Source organism: Tinamus guttatus, unplaced genomic scaffold, assembly GCF_059628265.1.
Source record: "Tinamus guttatus ecotype Peru unplaced genomic scaffold, ASM5962826v1 Tinamus_guttatus_pri_ptg000716l, whole genome shotgun sequence".
NCBI lineage: Eukaryota > Metazoa > Chordata > Aves > Tinamiformes > Tinamidae > Tinamus > Tinamus guttatus.
Window position 1 is genome coordinate 1,127,583 of NW_028289250.1, and position 17,049 is coordinate 1,144,631.

At 41.2% G+C, this 17,049-nt stretch overlaps 1 protein-coding gene across 1 annotated transcript in view; it reads right to left on the reverse strand.

Moving 5' to 3' along the window:
• The window catches only part of MTHFD1L (methylenetetrahydrofolate dehydrogenase (NADP+ dependent) 1 like), a 137,680-nt gene extending 120,956 nt beyond the window's left edge, over positions 1-16,724 (reverse strand). The window contains exons 1-7 of the mRNA XM_088537067.1: positions 16,642-16,724; positions 15,313-15,397; positions 12,204-12,254; positions 12,071-12,124; positions 8,885-9,009; positions 7,722-7,822; positions 6,687-6,811 (exon numbers count right to left, since the gene is read on the reverse strand). Of these exons, the coding sequence (XP_088393193.1) occupies positions 6,687-6,811; positions 7,722-7,822; positions 8,885-9,009; positions 12,071-12,124; positions 12,204-12,254; positions 15,313-15,397; positions 16,642-16,724 (624 nt within the window). The remainder of the gene's footprint in view (positions 1-6,686; positions 6,812-7,721; positions 7,823-8,884; positions 9,010-12,070; positions 12,125-12,203; positions 12,255-15,312; positions 15,398-16,641) is intronic.
• Positions 16,725-17,049: the final 325 nt, after the last annotated feature.

The window sequence follows — 17,049 nt, forward strand, 5'->3', positions numbered from 1 at the left end:
GCACAATAAAATATAATGGAGATTACATATTTTCAAAGAAAAAGCCTTGTCATTACCCAAAGCACTGTCCTAAAGGGCAATCTGGAGAAATTTAAGAAAAAGAAGGGTTGACAGTAAATAGAGAGTTATGAAGATTATAGTCAGATCTTCCTAAAGTAGAAAAGCAGGCCAGCTCACTTGGCAATGCAAGATGATCTAATCTGCAAACATAGATTCCTTTAGCGCCAATGAACCTTTTTATTTTTTCCCCCATGTCAATTCCTGTTTACTGCTTAATGCTGTTAATTAAAAAAAAAATCTCATAATCAAAGACATAGGTGTTTTCCCTTCCTCTCTATTCTCAATCAAGGCTGTGTAACAATTATTGGAATTAACAGGAGATATGGGAAAGCTCTCATGAGAAGCAGACATATAAAGAAGCACTAAAAAAGGAAATATTTTGGCACAGCACTATCTTAAGCCTGAACATAAAAATTATTCCAGAGATACAGTAATTTTGGAAATATTTTGAAACACATAATGTGAAGTGTCACAAACTCTGCAAACCTCTCTATGAATTGATTTGTGACTGACAACTGTTCCAGCTTCTTTTTTGGCCAAAAGTGCTCTGACGCAATCCTGCCCAAGATTCCTGCCAAGAAATAACAGCTAGAAATTCCATGAGCAGAGCAGTTTTTGGCACAGTTGAGCATCAAGGAGGAGAGAAGAACATAATTGTGGTGGAAATGGCAGAGAGCTAAGAAAGCTCTGTCTTCTCCTTAGAGGACACGGGGATGGTCTAACCCTCCTTTGGAGACTAACATGTGGAAACAAAGCCAAAAGTGGGGGAGAAGGTCTGCTCACTTGACAAATGACTGATGCTACAAGCTGGTTCAGGCAGAAGTCCCTGTAACCCTCCTACGATTGCCTGCAAATGGACAGTGCAAACAGTCGTTCAATCTTAACCAACTAATCTAGACTCCAGTGCCCCAGTGCAAACACAACCTTCCACGCCACTCCTAGAAGGCTACATAAGTAATACTTGGCTGCTGTTAGGTATATTCCTCTTTATCCTGAGGAACTTGCAAGCAACTTTGGACAAGATGCTGCAGTGATTTGTGTACCAAAAGTACTTAGCTGAAGTCACACTTTCCCCAGCAACAGCAGGCAGCCACTGTTTGTTCACTGTGTTATGAACAAACAGAGAAAACCAGTGATTATCTTCAGTTATATGAGTCTAGACTTTCCCCTAACAAAAAATGATTCATATTCTAGCAGTTATAATTCATATATTGAAAGTTAGGTATATCATCCCATGCAAAGCCCTTGGGAGAAAGACTAATAATTTCATAGAGCGCTTAACATCATAAAACCATGATTCAGTTGAGAGCTGTATGCAACAAGTAATAATTCTGAGAAATGTTCAGCCAACATACATTGGATTAATTCTGTCATAAAAAACTGTAATGCCAGAGCAACTGACCTGACCAAATACTCATCTCTGACTACCAGTTGTAATATTGAAAATGCTCTTAGCAGCCTAACACAATCATTTGTGTAGCCAGCATTAACACCATTTTGGATGGCTAATCATACATGTGCATAAATACATGAGGAAAAAAAAAAAAACAAAAAAAACACGCTGGACCTTTCTTCTCATCTTTGCCTTGTTCTGCTTCCCATAGGAATAAAGTTGTATCAGGTGACATAGAGTAGTATCCTCTGGGATGAAGATAGACTCATCACAGAACCTTGCCCTATAATTGCTCTGTTGTTTTCCAAAAATATAGAGGAAAAAAGAAAAAGATAAAATTGTCACCTGCTATAAGCAAGTATAAGCAAAAAATACCGGAGAATCAATAAAGTATGAATAACAGTTTTTTCAGCAGAAGTTTTTTTTTTTTTTAAATTATTTCCACAAACTTGTTTCACTTTGCTAGTTGAGTTTACTGAAAGCAAAATAGGTATTTACAGAATGCCAGGAATCCTTGATTGAAAGTTATATGATCTCCATTGGGGCATTTTGGTTTCACTTGCAAGAAGTTCCCCTTACCCTTTTCCTTTTGGTCATAACTTACTCTTTTGACTGCCTGCAAAACACTTAAAAATAAAAATTTAAAGCAAGCACTTGGAGGCCTGTGCAGGACTTACCTTCTAAATCAGAAATAAATCACAGCCACTAGAGATGGAAAAGACCTATGAAATCATCACATGCAACCTCCCTAGCAAACGTCCCGCACAGTCCCCAGCCTGCGGATGCATCTGATCCAAACCAGATGCTCCAGGCAATCAGAGCCAACAGGCTGAGACGATCCTGACAGGCGCTAACACGCAGCCACAGGGTAACCAATTATGCACTGTGAAGTTGATAAAACCGCCGCATCCCACCATGCGCGCCGGTGGAAGGAGCGACCAGCGTCACACCAAACAACCCTCAACGCAACAGGCAGCATGGGGAAGACAAAGCTACTACTCGAGGAGAATTCGGCGTTCTCACCGATAAATATTTTTTCAGTTGGGAAGAGTCGTGCCAATAAATAATCTGAAACCTTACCTCATAACAAAATACAACCCTCTCCAGCAAGGTTTAAGTAGAAGCAGATTAAGAAGAACCACCCATTCCCAAGGCAGAACACCAAATGTTAAAACAACAATACCGATATTCAAGCCAAGCATTTAATGATGATGATACAGAGTAACTGTATATTCCAGATAATTGAAAACCTGTTTTGCCATAAGGGCTGCATAAATATTTCATTTCCCCATAGTTAAAACTGACTGCTACAAAACCCTTTTTTAAACACATGATCAAAGGACAAAATAATTTAGTTTTTGAAATGTTCTCGGTTTTCTAGGTCTGAAGTTAGGCTAGTTAAAATGTAATAGATATGATGAGCAACAAGCAACTGATGCAAAATTTTTCACAACTCTGTTCACGAAAAAAAAACACAACATTTTATATACTGGGAATTGTGGGGGAATTGCAATGATCCCATAAAATTATGCTCTATTCACTGTTCTCCTAGTCTTGCCCAAAATGGCAACTTGCAGTTTCTTCGGGAGGTCTGTTTGGGCCTCAGCAGCCACAGTGACACGGTGCAGCACAAGGCACTGCCTGGGGACCTGGTGTTTTCCCACCCCTTCCTTCCCCATAGGTCTCTGCCGGGCATCTCTGCTGCAGGCTCGTGCTTTGGCGTAGGGCACTTCAAGCTCACAGGGTGGGACACAAGACTCAAAACGAAAGGAGCAGATATGATGCACACAAAACATTGTGCATCATCATTAGAAATTCTCACACAGACTCCCCTTTCTTTTAATGGGACCTGAGCAGCTGTTCTCACATACTTGTACATTTACTTGTGCCCAACAACATTAAATGGACTCTTCTGTTAGCACCAAGAGAGCAAAAAGAGGACAGTAAATGATTAAAACATGCCTAATAGACTGAAACTTAAGGGTGGACTTTAGGGAAGAGCATACTGAGGCCAAAAGAGATTGTTATCAAATCTGGAAAAGACCCTCCCCACCTTCTCAAGTCACTCGCTTGAGCTTAACAACCATTGCACTTTTCAACTGGTCTTTCACAAACAAGTTTTCCATCCCTATTTATGGTTAAATAGACCAACTTTTAGTTCTCTTAAGAAAACTGTATAGAAGTTTTGCTAAACTAGGTTCATTTATGGACTATGCATAGGACAACTGTTGATTTCTTCATAGGTATTCATGTTTTGGCAAGACAGTAATCTGTACTGGCTAATTTGAATCTATTTGATAATCTTTCAAACTACAAAGATACTCTAACACAATAAAAGACGAAGCACATTATAGCTTCCAATCTTCAACTGTGACTTTACCTGAGACATTTATTAACTGTGACTACCTATTCCCACCTAAATACCCAAGTCTTTACTGCTTTCTTCATATGCCATTTTTAAAAACATCGCATATTGATGCAAAAAGCACAGCATCTCTTCATGGCAACTATGCACAGCTGTGCCAAAATCATCTGAAATATATTGCTTTCTCTCATTAGTGATTTTATTTGAAAATCCAGGAAGCTTAAGAGTGTTAAGGGACATGACTCAGCTGTACAATTATGATTATTTTTAATAGTTAAAGGGAAGGAATCCCAAAATGGAACAAAAGGAAACATTTGTTATCTGTTCACCATAACAAAATATAGAGCAGAGAGGAAAAAGAGCATGTGAAGTGTCTCAGTTATTCATGCGAGTCAAAGTGAGGAAATTAAAATGTCCCATTATTTATTTTATTTCCTTTTACTGACACAGAACACAAAAGACCTGCTCTAAAAGAGCACAACTAGTTAAGTGTAAAGTCAGATGGTAGGTGATATTCTACTGCTTGTTGGCAAAGCTACCTGTACAGTGCTCAACTTTTTCTAGAGCAAACCAGAACATACTGGTGTCTTGAGATTTTTCAAAACATTCTTGCAAAACTGCATGACTGAAGGATGCAGTAAGAAGTCCACAGCAATACAAAACCTGATCCAAAGAAATTATAAGTCTAGTGTTACACATCTCATTAAATCAGCGGAGTTTTTATAGCAAACAGTTGTTGTTACACTACCCTTTAAAAGAAAGCACAAATCAACAGAGCTAGTCGAAGGTAACACATCTGCTTCAAAAATGCATTACTTCATTAAGTTTGGGATTTGTGCTTCCAGTGCAAATGGGCCTGGCTAATAGATTAAAGTAAAAAAGGTTCACCAGCCTTAAGTTGCCTTTTTCTTTCACTGTATATACTGTTGAACGAGTGCCTCTCAATGAAATGTTCATACAGTTAAGTAAAGTTATTATGCTACATAGATTGTACCTCCAAACAGTAGAACACAGGATGTTATTGCTGACGTGCCACATCCAGAGGAAACAAAAAACTAGGAGCGCAAGCATGTTGAAAGTTAGCATGTTATGCACTAAAACCAAATTGTGAACTGTTTTTTTTTCAAAAGCCTTGGAAAAACCTCTCCCTAGACTAGTATATTTGCTTACTTGAAATTCAAAGGAAAACCTTAGGCAAAATCTTGTGGGCCTTTGACCTGTTTTTACTTAATTTCAGCAAAACAAACTAGAGTTTTAAGCTAACAAGAAGAAGCAGATTTGTATCATTGGTTATAATCACATTACTTAACAACAGTGCCTAGCTGCCTGGTAAGAAATCTGTGCTAGCTTTCTGACTGTTGGGAATATGGTAGGGGGCAATCTTGTGGGCGTGCATTAGATTTTATCTCTGAGCTCTTCCTTGCAGAGCTGCATCCAGCCAAGTCCATCAGGGCTTTTAGGGCTCTTGGTGACACTGTGCTCCAGGCTTGCAGCTAGGAAAGGGAAAGGTAAGCTTCCCTAGAGCACTGCTGATTAGCCCTCCAGACAAAGCAGAAACTCCTTCATTGCCAAAAGTTAAAATGAACTCTGGAAGAGTGATGTGTAAAGCCTCAAAACTCCTTCCTGCATAGGCCTCATACTCTGTTTCCCATCAGTGACCTGCTGTGAGAGGTAAGCTATGGGGAATGCCAAAAAGCAAGGCATGATTATGGGAAAGCATCTGGATGGAAGGAAACAGATCTTTCTGCAGTATATAGGCAGCACAGTGCAACGAGCTCTGGCCAGGCCCGAATCTTGGGCTGTGAACCAGTGAAAATACCTCTGACTACTCTTCTCACAGATCCCCTAGCAGAGAGCAGGCCATTAAGCACGAACACAAGCCATGGGAAATAAAGAGTGAACAGAGCTAGTATGAAGTCTACAGTACTTCCATCGCTGAGAAGCACATGTTTCCTAGGAGCTGTCAGTCACTTAAAACGCAGGAACGAGACAAGCCTAACAAAAACATCAGCAGCTGTGAAAACACAAGCTTGCCAAAGAACTTTCTATCACAGCTGCTTAAATGAATGCAAATATACTTCCTCATTCTGCTCTTGAATTCAAAAGCGGAAAAGTTGGACATAATGATTTTGACTTGGCTGCCACCTTGCGGCATAAATACAATAACAACAAATGTTACATTTTACTCATTGGACCTTACACTCACACATCAATTTGGAAATGAAGCCCCTGAAATAATGTGCACCTCCTCTAGAGAAGCATTAAATCCCATTTATTTAATAATTAAATTAAATCTGATGAATTTCACTGGATCCATTTCCCTTTTTTTTTTTTTTTCCCCAAGGCTAAAGAAAAGGTCTAGGTCCCTTTGTCCCTAGATATACTTGCAAAATTTGTTAAAACCCAAATTCAGTATAGGTAACTTCATAAAGATCACTATGTGAGAAGACAAGAAGAAAGCAGGAGTCTTTTTTTTTGCACTGAATGAAAGAAAAAGAGTTATCTGAAGATGTTCACTTTAAACTTCAGAAATTCTCTCTCACACAGCTACAGCTGCAGAATGAAGAAGTTCACAGCTGCTGCTACATATAGAGTATTCTGGTATAGAATATAAGGAATATCTGTTTGCCTGAGCAATGATTTTTTAGCAAGCAAGAAGGGCAAAAAGGGTCCTAACTTAGCCTAGCCACTGGCCAGCTCAGGGGCTGTTGTGTCATCTGTTACCAAAACAGTGACAACCTGTGCAGAGGACCCCCTCGCGAAGGGCAGTGAGCTGGACCAGCATGACACTTGCAGACAGATCCACCAGCCAGACCCAGAGATGTTGGGTGATCCCCGAGTGTTTGGAAGGCAGAAAACCATGCTCACCTTGTTCTGGAGCTGAGGACTTTCCCAGTGGCAGCTCATGGTCATCGCCCCTCTCCGGTGCAGCAGGCACTGCAAGGAGGCTCCCAGGACCCCACTGGCTCCCACCAGCAGCACTTTCTTCCCATCTGTGTGATACAAGGCAAGTCACTGATATCCCCCTGTAGCACCAAACTCCAAAGCGATTCCAGACTTGGAGCATTCAGTTGAACTTTCCTTCCTCCTTCCATTCTTTTCACTTAAGCCATTTCTTTCTTTTTTTTTTTCTTTTAAGGCAATAGAAAGAACACAATCACTGCAAGACATCTCTTGAGCAACCATGTTAACTACAGCATTAAAGGCAACTCTTTCAGAGTCCATGAAGCAATACAGAGTTAGAGGTTAAGGTCCTGGTCATTCTTGACTTCAAGCAATTGGATCTGGCTTTTCCGGTTTTCTACTTATTTTGTTTTCACATATCTTTTATTCATATTTGTAGCTAAGTACATTTTGCCACATGTTTACAGCTCAGTTACATAAGTCCCTGTTTCAACAAATCGGAATCACCACAAGACAGACTCTCTCTGAAACACTGCCTTAAACTAGCACTGTATTTACAATAGCTATAAACTTGTTTACATTTGCCATTTCAATGTTGGCATTTACATAATACAGCCCAAATCAAAAGATTCATCCATTAGTTATTTACAGGCAAACCTGGATTTGTTCAAATATTCACACTAATCAAAACTGCCACATGAAGTCTCCACTTTTGCTTCTAGAGATGGCTCAGGTGACTTCAGTAAGACTGAATCTGCCAATGGCAAGTAGTCCTTACCCAATCTACAAATACTGTAAAACTGTAAGACCTGTTTCTGAGAATATTCCCTTCAAATATTGCTGAGGTTCTTTACCAGAAGGAGACAATATGTTAAAGATGGGAAAACAAAACAAAACAGAAGACACAAAACAAAACGAGATTATATTTGTCTCATAGTCAGAACTATTACCAAGTAAAAAAGATTTCACTAATCCTGGAATTATCAAACATAGTCTCACCTAAATTTTCAAGAACTTCCATCACAGCACAGGCAGTAGGAGAAACTAAGCAGCCAAAGTCATCCCCACGTATCAAGCATCCTAGGTTTACATCAGATAATCTGCAATGGAAAAACTTGGAAATTAAAAGTGTGCAATACAAATCCTCAGTATCACTCTTGTGATTAGCTATTATCCATTTAACAACAGAGTAAACATGCCTCATAAAAGTAAATCCTTTAACAGTGAGGTACCGTGACTCATTTGTAACATCCCATAATTTAGACAAACACCAAGTCCCAAGAAATACCAGTGAAGGGGGATGTGAGTTAGAATAAATGAGTACACAATATACAAACAACATGCTATGCTTTGTGGTAGGTTAGCCATAGCACAGATGCCAAAACAAACAACAACAACAACAACAAAACAAAAAAGAAACCACACACTTCTAAGCCGCTTTCTGTGGAATCAGACCAGCAAAGTGGAACCAGAGGTCCTTTTGGACTTGCTGGGAATTCAGATGTCTCTGCACTGCATTCTCTGATACTACCTAAATTCTTCATTCTCTGCCAATCTCCAGGACTCTGGATAATGGAAAGTCAACTCATTTGCAAGATTTTCAGATTCCACTCTGACCAGAAAAAAAAGAAATGATAGACAGAGGTCTGCAGTTGAGAGCAAGAAAACTGCAAAAGGGCAAGAGCAGCAAAATAGCAGCCCAGACATCTAAATTAAGTCAGTGGACTCCTCAGGCAGTAGTGTAACTCAAGACTGATTGGAAAGTCATGCTAATGGATCCAAACTATTATAGCACTCTCTCCCGTTGGCAGCAAATGCTGTAGCAATTTTAAATCATCCATGCAACTTTTCCATCAATTCCAGTTGCAGAAGCCATGTTTGAGTGACTGCCACTTTTATTACTGAAGTACTGAAATATCTTAAGTATATTAGTAGCATTTGTTATTTCTTTAAAAGGACCGCTTTCTGGATATACAGTACACAAAGATTTAAATCATTATGGTCAAAATGACTTCTGATATGCTTAATAGCCTCCTTTATCACCACTCATTAACACAGCAAGATGCAGTAAACTAAAGAATCCATTAGCAAATGGGAAAAATTGATTTTACGGAGCAATCAGCCTTGCTGCTGCTAATATTATTTCTTACTGCTTCACTTACCCATCCACATCCTTCTCTGGTTTCACAGCATTTGATACCTTGCTGCTATATGTGCTTTCTGGAAGGTCAAGAGCAAGGCCCTGCACATTAGGATCCTCATTAAGTTTCAAGATTTCATCAACAACCTAGGAAATTAATAAAATGTTTTTTAAAAATAGAATAACAGACAAAAGATGAATCCTACAATATAAAAACAAGCTGCTTTCTATGGAAGTTTTTTCTGTGGAAGTAACCGATGACTATTTTTCTGATGAGCACATTGCTCACATTTTCATTTTTCCAGAAATAGACACTAGGGCACAGCTGCAGTGTTAAGGAGGAAGAAGTGGACAAGTTCTGAACACTGTTGTAGGAAAAGTCTTTGTCTATGAGAAGGACCTTCACCTATATGCAAGAAGCTCACCCAATAGTCCAGCTTCACTCTGACAGCTGATGAGCCAGCATCCTCTCAACAGTCCGCCTCTAACTACTCTTGCTTTTCCCAGTTCATTCAAACACAGTCTGCATATTTAGTCAGTCCAGCGTGTCACAGAGACCACAAAATATAGTTGTTGCATTGAACCAGTCCTAACAATTTACATCATTTTAGTCTAGCACATATTTTACTGGAAGTGCGTCTTCAAAACAAGACAGCCAAAACTACACTTAATTTTGCATAATGTTGAAATATAAAGATTGAATTGAAAATAGAATTCAACTCAGAAACATGGTGGAGTTAAAAATACACAGGGCAAAAGTGTATTTATATGATAATTCACTCCACACAGCCTAATTCAAGAGGGATGCAACTTATTTTTTATAATTAACTCATGGCCGCTTTTGCCTCCCTTCCATATTATTATTGCAGCTTTTATCTGAAGAAGGAATAACCTGTTTGCCCTGTTTTATATTCCCTTGGCCTATCAAATTAAGCTACTCTGTCATATAATTTATTATATAATAAACTTATTGCAAAGCCAACACTTAAATTTTCCCAAGCACGGATGAGGCGATGTTAGTATGCATTAGCATTAACAGAACATGGATAAAGTTGTCATAAGAACAACTATATGAAAAGGAGGAAGAAAAATTCATCTTTTTTAAACAGTATATACTTTTACTGATTATCCTTCAGCTCCTAAGAATCGAGAGCCAACTTAGGAAGAATTATTATTTTAAAAAAGCATTGCACAAGTGTTTGTGAATTGCAGGTACTGATTCAGTGCAAGTTCTGACTTAAAACATTTTCTGATTGGTCACACTCAACGTCCCAGACCCCACTACCTACCCCTGATTGCTTCATATCTAAATTACAATACTGATCCATACTGACATATGCCCATTTTGCAGTTGTTGGGGAAGATATAACGGAATAAAAGACACTGAAGTTTTCTCAAATGAGAAGTGTTTCTCCATTAGGTAACTAAAATGATTGTGCTGCAAACTAGAAAGAAAAATCAACACAGAGCTGTATAATTTAATTAGGTTAGTATCCAAAAGAAAGCAAATATACAAGGTTTTCCCCATAGCTCATGCCTCCACACAATGTTTTGCATGTAAACTATTCTGTGTAACTGGGAACTATATTGCCCAAACACAAACACCTCCTATTCAGTCAACATTACAGTGTGCGAATTTGGTAGGAATTAGTGTCTGCAATGTTGGAATAAGGGAACATACTATGCTGCTGTTATTGAAGACTGTATCAGCGTATCACCAGCACATAGATATCCCCTAGTTTGCTGACTTTTGAAATATATACAAAAAGCCCCCCATATATATTTTTTTTATATATATTAAATATACATAGTACGTATATAAATATTAAAGAAGACATAGTAATCTGCATGTTATTAACACAGAGTATGTACACACAGGGATGCTGAAATGGAAATTTCAACTCTTCCAACCTATCCTTTGACTTGATAAGGTCATGTTAGTTGATCAGAGATTCATTCTATCACAAGCTGGCTTTGAGACACTGGTCACCCTCCTCTCAGCAGAGAAAGTAGAGAGAAGCTTCAAATCTTCTTATGAAAAGGATTAAACTTGCAGTGTTGCTGATAATCCTAATAAAAGTCAATACAATCTTCCTTTCTTAATTTTGCCCATATATATATATATATATATTTCTTTCCTTTAATGAGCTTTTAGATTTAATTTGAAATAACAGCTAACCTCCAAACAATCCCCAAACTTTCTAATATGCAACCCATGGCAATATCATTTTATATTCACTTCCATCCACTAAATTATACATTAAATAGCTCTCCTTTAACACAGTTCATCTATGGGACCATAGGAAGGCAGCCCAAATCATCGGTCTTTTTGTTTTATGTTTTAGTTGGAGAAAAGTATTACGGGAACACAGAAGTGACAACACAACAGAACTTCTATTAGTGGTTTTACTGAGTTCCTAATCTTAGTTATTATTATTTCTGTTAAAATGCATAAAAACTCTCCCTGAGCTTTTGGCTGTAAGAGACCACTTGATAGTCATAGGGCTTGTACAGATCCCAGTCAGAAGCAAGAATGAATGCATATGTCACAACAGAAAATGTCTATATTCCATTTAAAAGTATGGATGCTGTGGGTCCTACACATCTATTAAAAGAAAAAGTTCATATGAAGTATGAACCTAAGGCTTTATTTAAAGAAATCTTATTCCTGTTTCCTGGGAAAATAATTCAGTTTTCCATTATCTCTGCACTTAAAAAACTTACAACTATGACTAACTTAATGTGTTTAACAACGTTAGAATTTAGCTCTCTGGCCTTTTGCTGGGGAGGGAAGGGAAAGTAATTTCTAATACACATTTTAAACGCTATATGTTCAATAAATAGGCAAAGTATTTCCAAGAAGAAACAGTTCTGCTCTGATTTCCAAGAAAAAACCCTGGCACAGGACCAAGAGGTCCACAAATAGCCACAGGATCACAGAGCAACTGTGGGAGATCGGGTGTCGGAGGGGAGGCCTGGAGCCCCAAACCTCCTCTGCTGCAAAACGCACCCAGGCCCTCACTTCAAAAACAGCAGACAAGTCGGTAATTCCCTTTATTCCTCGCTTGTCAAAGGCAGATGATACTCGCTACTTAGCTAAGCCCCAAGCCTCATTTGAGTTAGCAGAGATGAGTTAAAAGTAAAAAAGCAATGAATCTAAGTTCAGAACGAAAGCAGAAGGGAAGAGCACTTCAGGGCCTGCTGTTACCTCATCTTTGCTGCTGCCTTCAGGGAGACAGATGTGAATAACGCGTAGGCCAACCTGCCAAAAGAAAATAACACTTAAAATTATCAGGGCAAATAGCTCATCCCTGGCAACAACTGTATGGGCAAAAGCTTACCTCTTCAGCAAACTTCTTGTTTACTTCTTCAACCAAATGATCATTATGTGCCTTAGGGTAACAAAACAGAAACATTTTAAAATAATAAATTTGTACTTAAATGTATAAAGTGCTCGAAGATACAGGCCCATTTAAGAAATATGCAGTGAGGATCTACTCACTACTAACTCTGCTAGTATTAAAAACAAACAAAATCATCTGGCAAATTTATTTTGGTGTGCCTGGTTCAAGTCTGTGTCTGATTTTTAAAAATAATAAGAGTGGGCATTTCCTTAGTGTAAGTTCACCATTTAAGAATGATGCTAGTCTATCTGGAGATACAGCTCTCCATACCTCCTTCTAACAAACAAGAAACAGACAGAGCCAATGGAAGCATTTGCTGCAGATTGTCTAACATACTGTCTAACACCACTGGCTTGTCTCACCACTAAAAAATGATACAAATCACACATCACATATGTAACAGTGAGTTCTATGTTTTAGAAGGAAGACAAGTTATCAAGTCCTACCAAGTACCACCCACCAGACACCTGCCCTGCAATGAAAACTTGTCGTGGGCAGGTTTACCTAGGACTAGCTCCACCTCTTACTCTATGGTCCCTGCAACGATTTGCATTGCATTATCTATTACATTTGATTTTTGATTACTAATTCTTGCATTTTAGAAGGCTTTTGAAATATTTTCATATACTGTAATAATAAAACAGAGAATTTGGTATCCAGAACCAAAAACCTCCCAGCAACTCATCCTTACTGGATGGGTAAGATTTTGACTTCACTTATAAAAACGTCATCATTGCTTCTTAACTAAATGAGTAATACACTTCATTTTAAAATATATTACAGTAAAGATAAGTGTTTTCCACTCTGGACACCAGGACTGAAATAATTCATTTTAAAAGGGTTCATAGTTTTCATTCTACATATTTTTCCCTTTCCCTAAAGATTGTCAGTAACTTCCTGTCATTTAAACAATTTTGTTTCAACTCACCAACCTGTTAATCCCAGATGTTTTGAGACAGTTCACACTGGGAAAACATTTAAAAGGGAGAGGGTGCCGTGAGAGGGACAGCAACTGACCACACAGCTTCCGTAGGGGAGGTCTTAGTGTCCAACTCCCTGGTTCCCCCTTAGGGTCCACCTCACCTTCCCACACCCAGCAGCAGCTGCATCCCGGGCACTTTTCCTGCTCTCTCCACTTGGCGCTGGGACAGGGGGCCAGACAGGCTGCTGCGCTGGGGACACGAGCGAAGCCAACACAGCGCAGCTCCAGCTCATACCAATACAGGTCATCAGTGACAACAGCAACTCAGGCTCAGATCATTTGAGGGTAAAAGAATACAGCTAAAACCGTTCTCAGAGCAGGTTCAGGCTGAAACTCCACATTCCCAGTAGTGCCGCAGGGCCGTACATTGCACCCACCAGCGGCAGGAGGGACTGCAGCACTGCCCTTCCCCTGCTCCTCCGGGATGCAGGGCCCCTGTGGAGATCTGCTCTGGCCCCCCTGCCCAGCAGCACAGCACCACAGCATCTACAGGCTAACCCAAGCCTTGTTTGTAGCAAGAAATATGCATTTTAAGCAGGTTTTGCTTCAGACCCTGTAAGCAGCCTCGAGCTAGACAGCTGGTGAATATCCTCTGGGTTAACTCTGTCCAGCAGAAACCCGGTTCATGTGTTCTGCAGCCACGTTCTCAGGATTAGAGATAATGCAAACCATGGAGAGCAAAAGGGGACACAGCAGGGACATTCACTTAAAGCACACCCCTGATCCGAACTGCAATGCTAATGTAGACACATCTTAAATTATATACATGAGGAGGAGCCTCCCCCTCCTCACACAGCACTTAGAAGTGGGTCACTTCTCTAATCCAGCTCAACAGGATGGAGACAAGACTGGACGGGGACAAAATAGCAGCGAGAGACAGTGAGTCACCTGAGAGGACAGGATTACAGCTTTATTCTTAGATTTACGGCCTTTGGGGGTTATTTGAAATGGATACCTGAAAAGTATGGCTTTTCTCTGGCTTTTCCCTTTTTACCCTGGCTGAAGGTAAGAGATGGCAGAGCTTTCCCATTCTGTCTCTCAAGAAAGCCACTAAAATAGAGTGAGCACATTGCTCCTCAGATTTATGGCTGCTTTAAAGTCTTCAAGCTCAGGTTTTAAAATTAAAAGCTACTGAGTCAAAGATGCAGTACGCCCTGATTCAAGGCCAGTGAGACAGCCCTGCGAAATGCAAGAACATCTCTGCCTGCATAGGTCTGGGTTCACTCTGAACAAACTGACAGACAACCCCAGTTTCTTGCCTTGAAGCCGTATGAAACCTGAAGTGAAACAATTCCCAGCTTTATAAGGAAAGCAATCCTCACCTACAAGTTTGTTTGCATATTTCAAAGACAGCAATTCCAATGAAAATAGCAGCAAAACAAGCCTCTCTTATCCAAAGAGATTGTTCCACCTTAACAAGCTGCTGCTTAAGACACTGACAGCATTTCTCACCCAGGGCATTTATTGCACATTGACCCTTTTGAGCTCACTGGGAACTTTCAGTACATTTCTCCTTTGATTAGAATAGCAGAAATACAGTTGTAAGCTACAGCAATCTAAGGAAAGAAAAAGATGCTTGCAGAAGGATGGAACACCCTGTATTAATCCTACTAATATAATTTCAGGATGGAGGGAGCAAAGAGAAGGCCAGGTTTGCAGACATAAACTCCCTTCTCAGGAGAGGGAAAAAAAAAAAAAAAAAAAAAAGACAGATGGAGTTTTAACTTGATTATAGCAATCGACCAATCTGAGAGAAAAGGCAATTGATGCTAACAAAGGAGAAAGGTGTGTTTGAAAGAGGAGGAAGGGGTAAATTGTTACCTTCTTTCTAGCGCTCCCTTTTTCAGGGTCTGAAGTTTGCTGCAGATGCCTCAGGCCTAGAGAATAGGTCTAGAGAGGAAAGATCCTGAGATTTCTTCCTCAGACTGCACTGACGGGATTACCTCCTCCGACTGTTGCGCTTGAATAAAAGTACTTTCTGCTTCATGGGTTTACAAGTTTCAAACACAAAGGCAGTCCTGCAAAGTGATCTCTTACAGCAGCTGAAATCCAGCTATACTTTACCTGAATAATGGCTAGTGTTGGCTCAAGCCGAGGGTTTTCTCTCTTCAATGAGGCCAAGGCTTTTTTTGCATTCTCAGTGATTTTGCTGCAACACAGTAATAACACAGGCATGTCTTTTACCAAAAAAAAAGGGATCAAAACCATGAGTCAGTAGACACCAAGGCTAGTTAGCAACATTGAATTCATGCTTAGGAACATAACTACATATAAGCTTTGCAGGGTGGTGCCTGGCAGTCAGACACAGAAAAACTCAAGCGGCAGACCAAAACCATCTTTGTTTTATAACTATGGCTACCACTGCTCCAACATGCCCAAAACTTTCTTGCTAGCCTGAATTACTTCACGACAAGGCTTGTCCAGCTCCGCAGTGCAAAGTTCAGCACAAAATCACCCCTGCGGGGCCCAGAGCTCTGTTTGGCCAGATACGTTGTCTCTAAAACACAGCCCATGCAGAGACAGAAGCAGTTTTGTTTTTTTTTTTTTTTTTCCACTTAAACGCCATTATTCGTAAGGCCACTGCAGTGTATCCAGACATCCTGGAGCTAGCCAAGGTAAAACTGCCACTTTGAAGGCTGCTATTCAGGGCTGTGGGCAGCAGGGAGACAGAGGCAGCTCTGTCTGCGGTGCCGCTTCTCGGAAAAACCAGTGGCAGACACCAGGTTCTGGGAATATTTTCTGGAAAGCTTTCTGGAAGAGTAGTTGTCGGCTCTTCGAAGAGCAGGGAACTCAGGAGCACTAACTCGCTACCTCCACACGTGGAAGCCCCCCCCAAAAGGTGACTAGTTGCCGTCCCCTCTACACCAGTGGGCAAAAATAGCCGGGAAGAGGACGAGCAGACAGAGTTTCTGCTGCTTTATCGCTTTGCAGAAGTGAAAGGCCAATGCAGGTCAACATCGCGGCGGACAGCGTGTAGTTTAAAGGGGGGAACCGCGAAAAGCAGCCAGGCTTCCCAGCGCCATTCCCGCGCCCAGCCTCACCTGCCCCGCCGCGGCCCTCTTTGTTCCCCTTTCCGCGGCCCTCCAACAAAGACGCAGACACTGATACCCCCCCAAAACCCCTGCCAGCCACGGCAAGGTATATGTATATTTAGATATATATATTGTAGGGGACACCCTTAAGAGTAGCGCCGCGCACTGGCGGGAAACACCCACAGAGCCCAGGGCAGGAGAAAAATAAAAACAGCAACGACAAAAAGAAAAAAAAAAAAAAAAAGTGCGAACACGCGGGCTGCAAGGAAGGAGGCGGCGGGTCCGGCCCGCCCGCGCCCCGCGCACCTCCCGCCGCCCCCGCGGTGCCGCTTACCGGGCGGCCGCCGCGGCCTCCCCGCGCCGCTCCGCGCGCAGCCCGCGGGCCCCCGGCGCCAACAGCGCCGCCGCGCAGCGCCCGCGCAGCGCCGCCGCCGCCGCCCGCATCCTCCGCCGCCGCTCCGAGGCTCGGGGCCACGGGGATGGGCGGCGCTGGCCGCGCAGCCGCCGCCCGCGCCGCCTCCCGCCCCCGGCGCGGCCCCGCGCTCACCCCCCTCTCGGCACGAAAAGCCCGCGCTGCGGGCAAGAAATAAACGAGATAATAAAATCAACTCCTTTGCGTACTCAAAATTTATTAAAAAGAGTATGAAATGGTCCCCTGGGAGAAGTTACACGCTAATAGGGCTCCCTTTTTATTTTTTTCCTTTCCTCCTCTTTTCTCTCGACACCGATGGCGCGAGATGCAAGTTAAACGGGATTCTCCAACCAAATC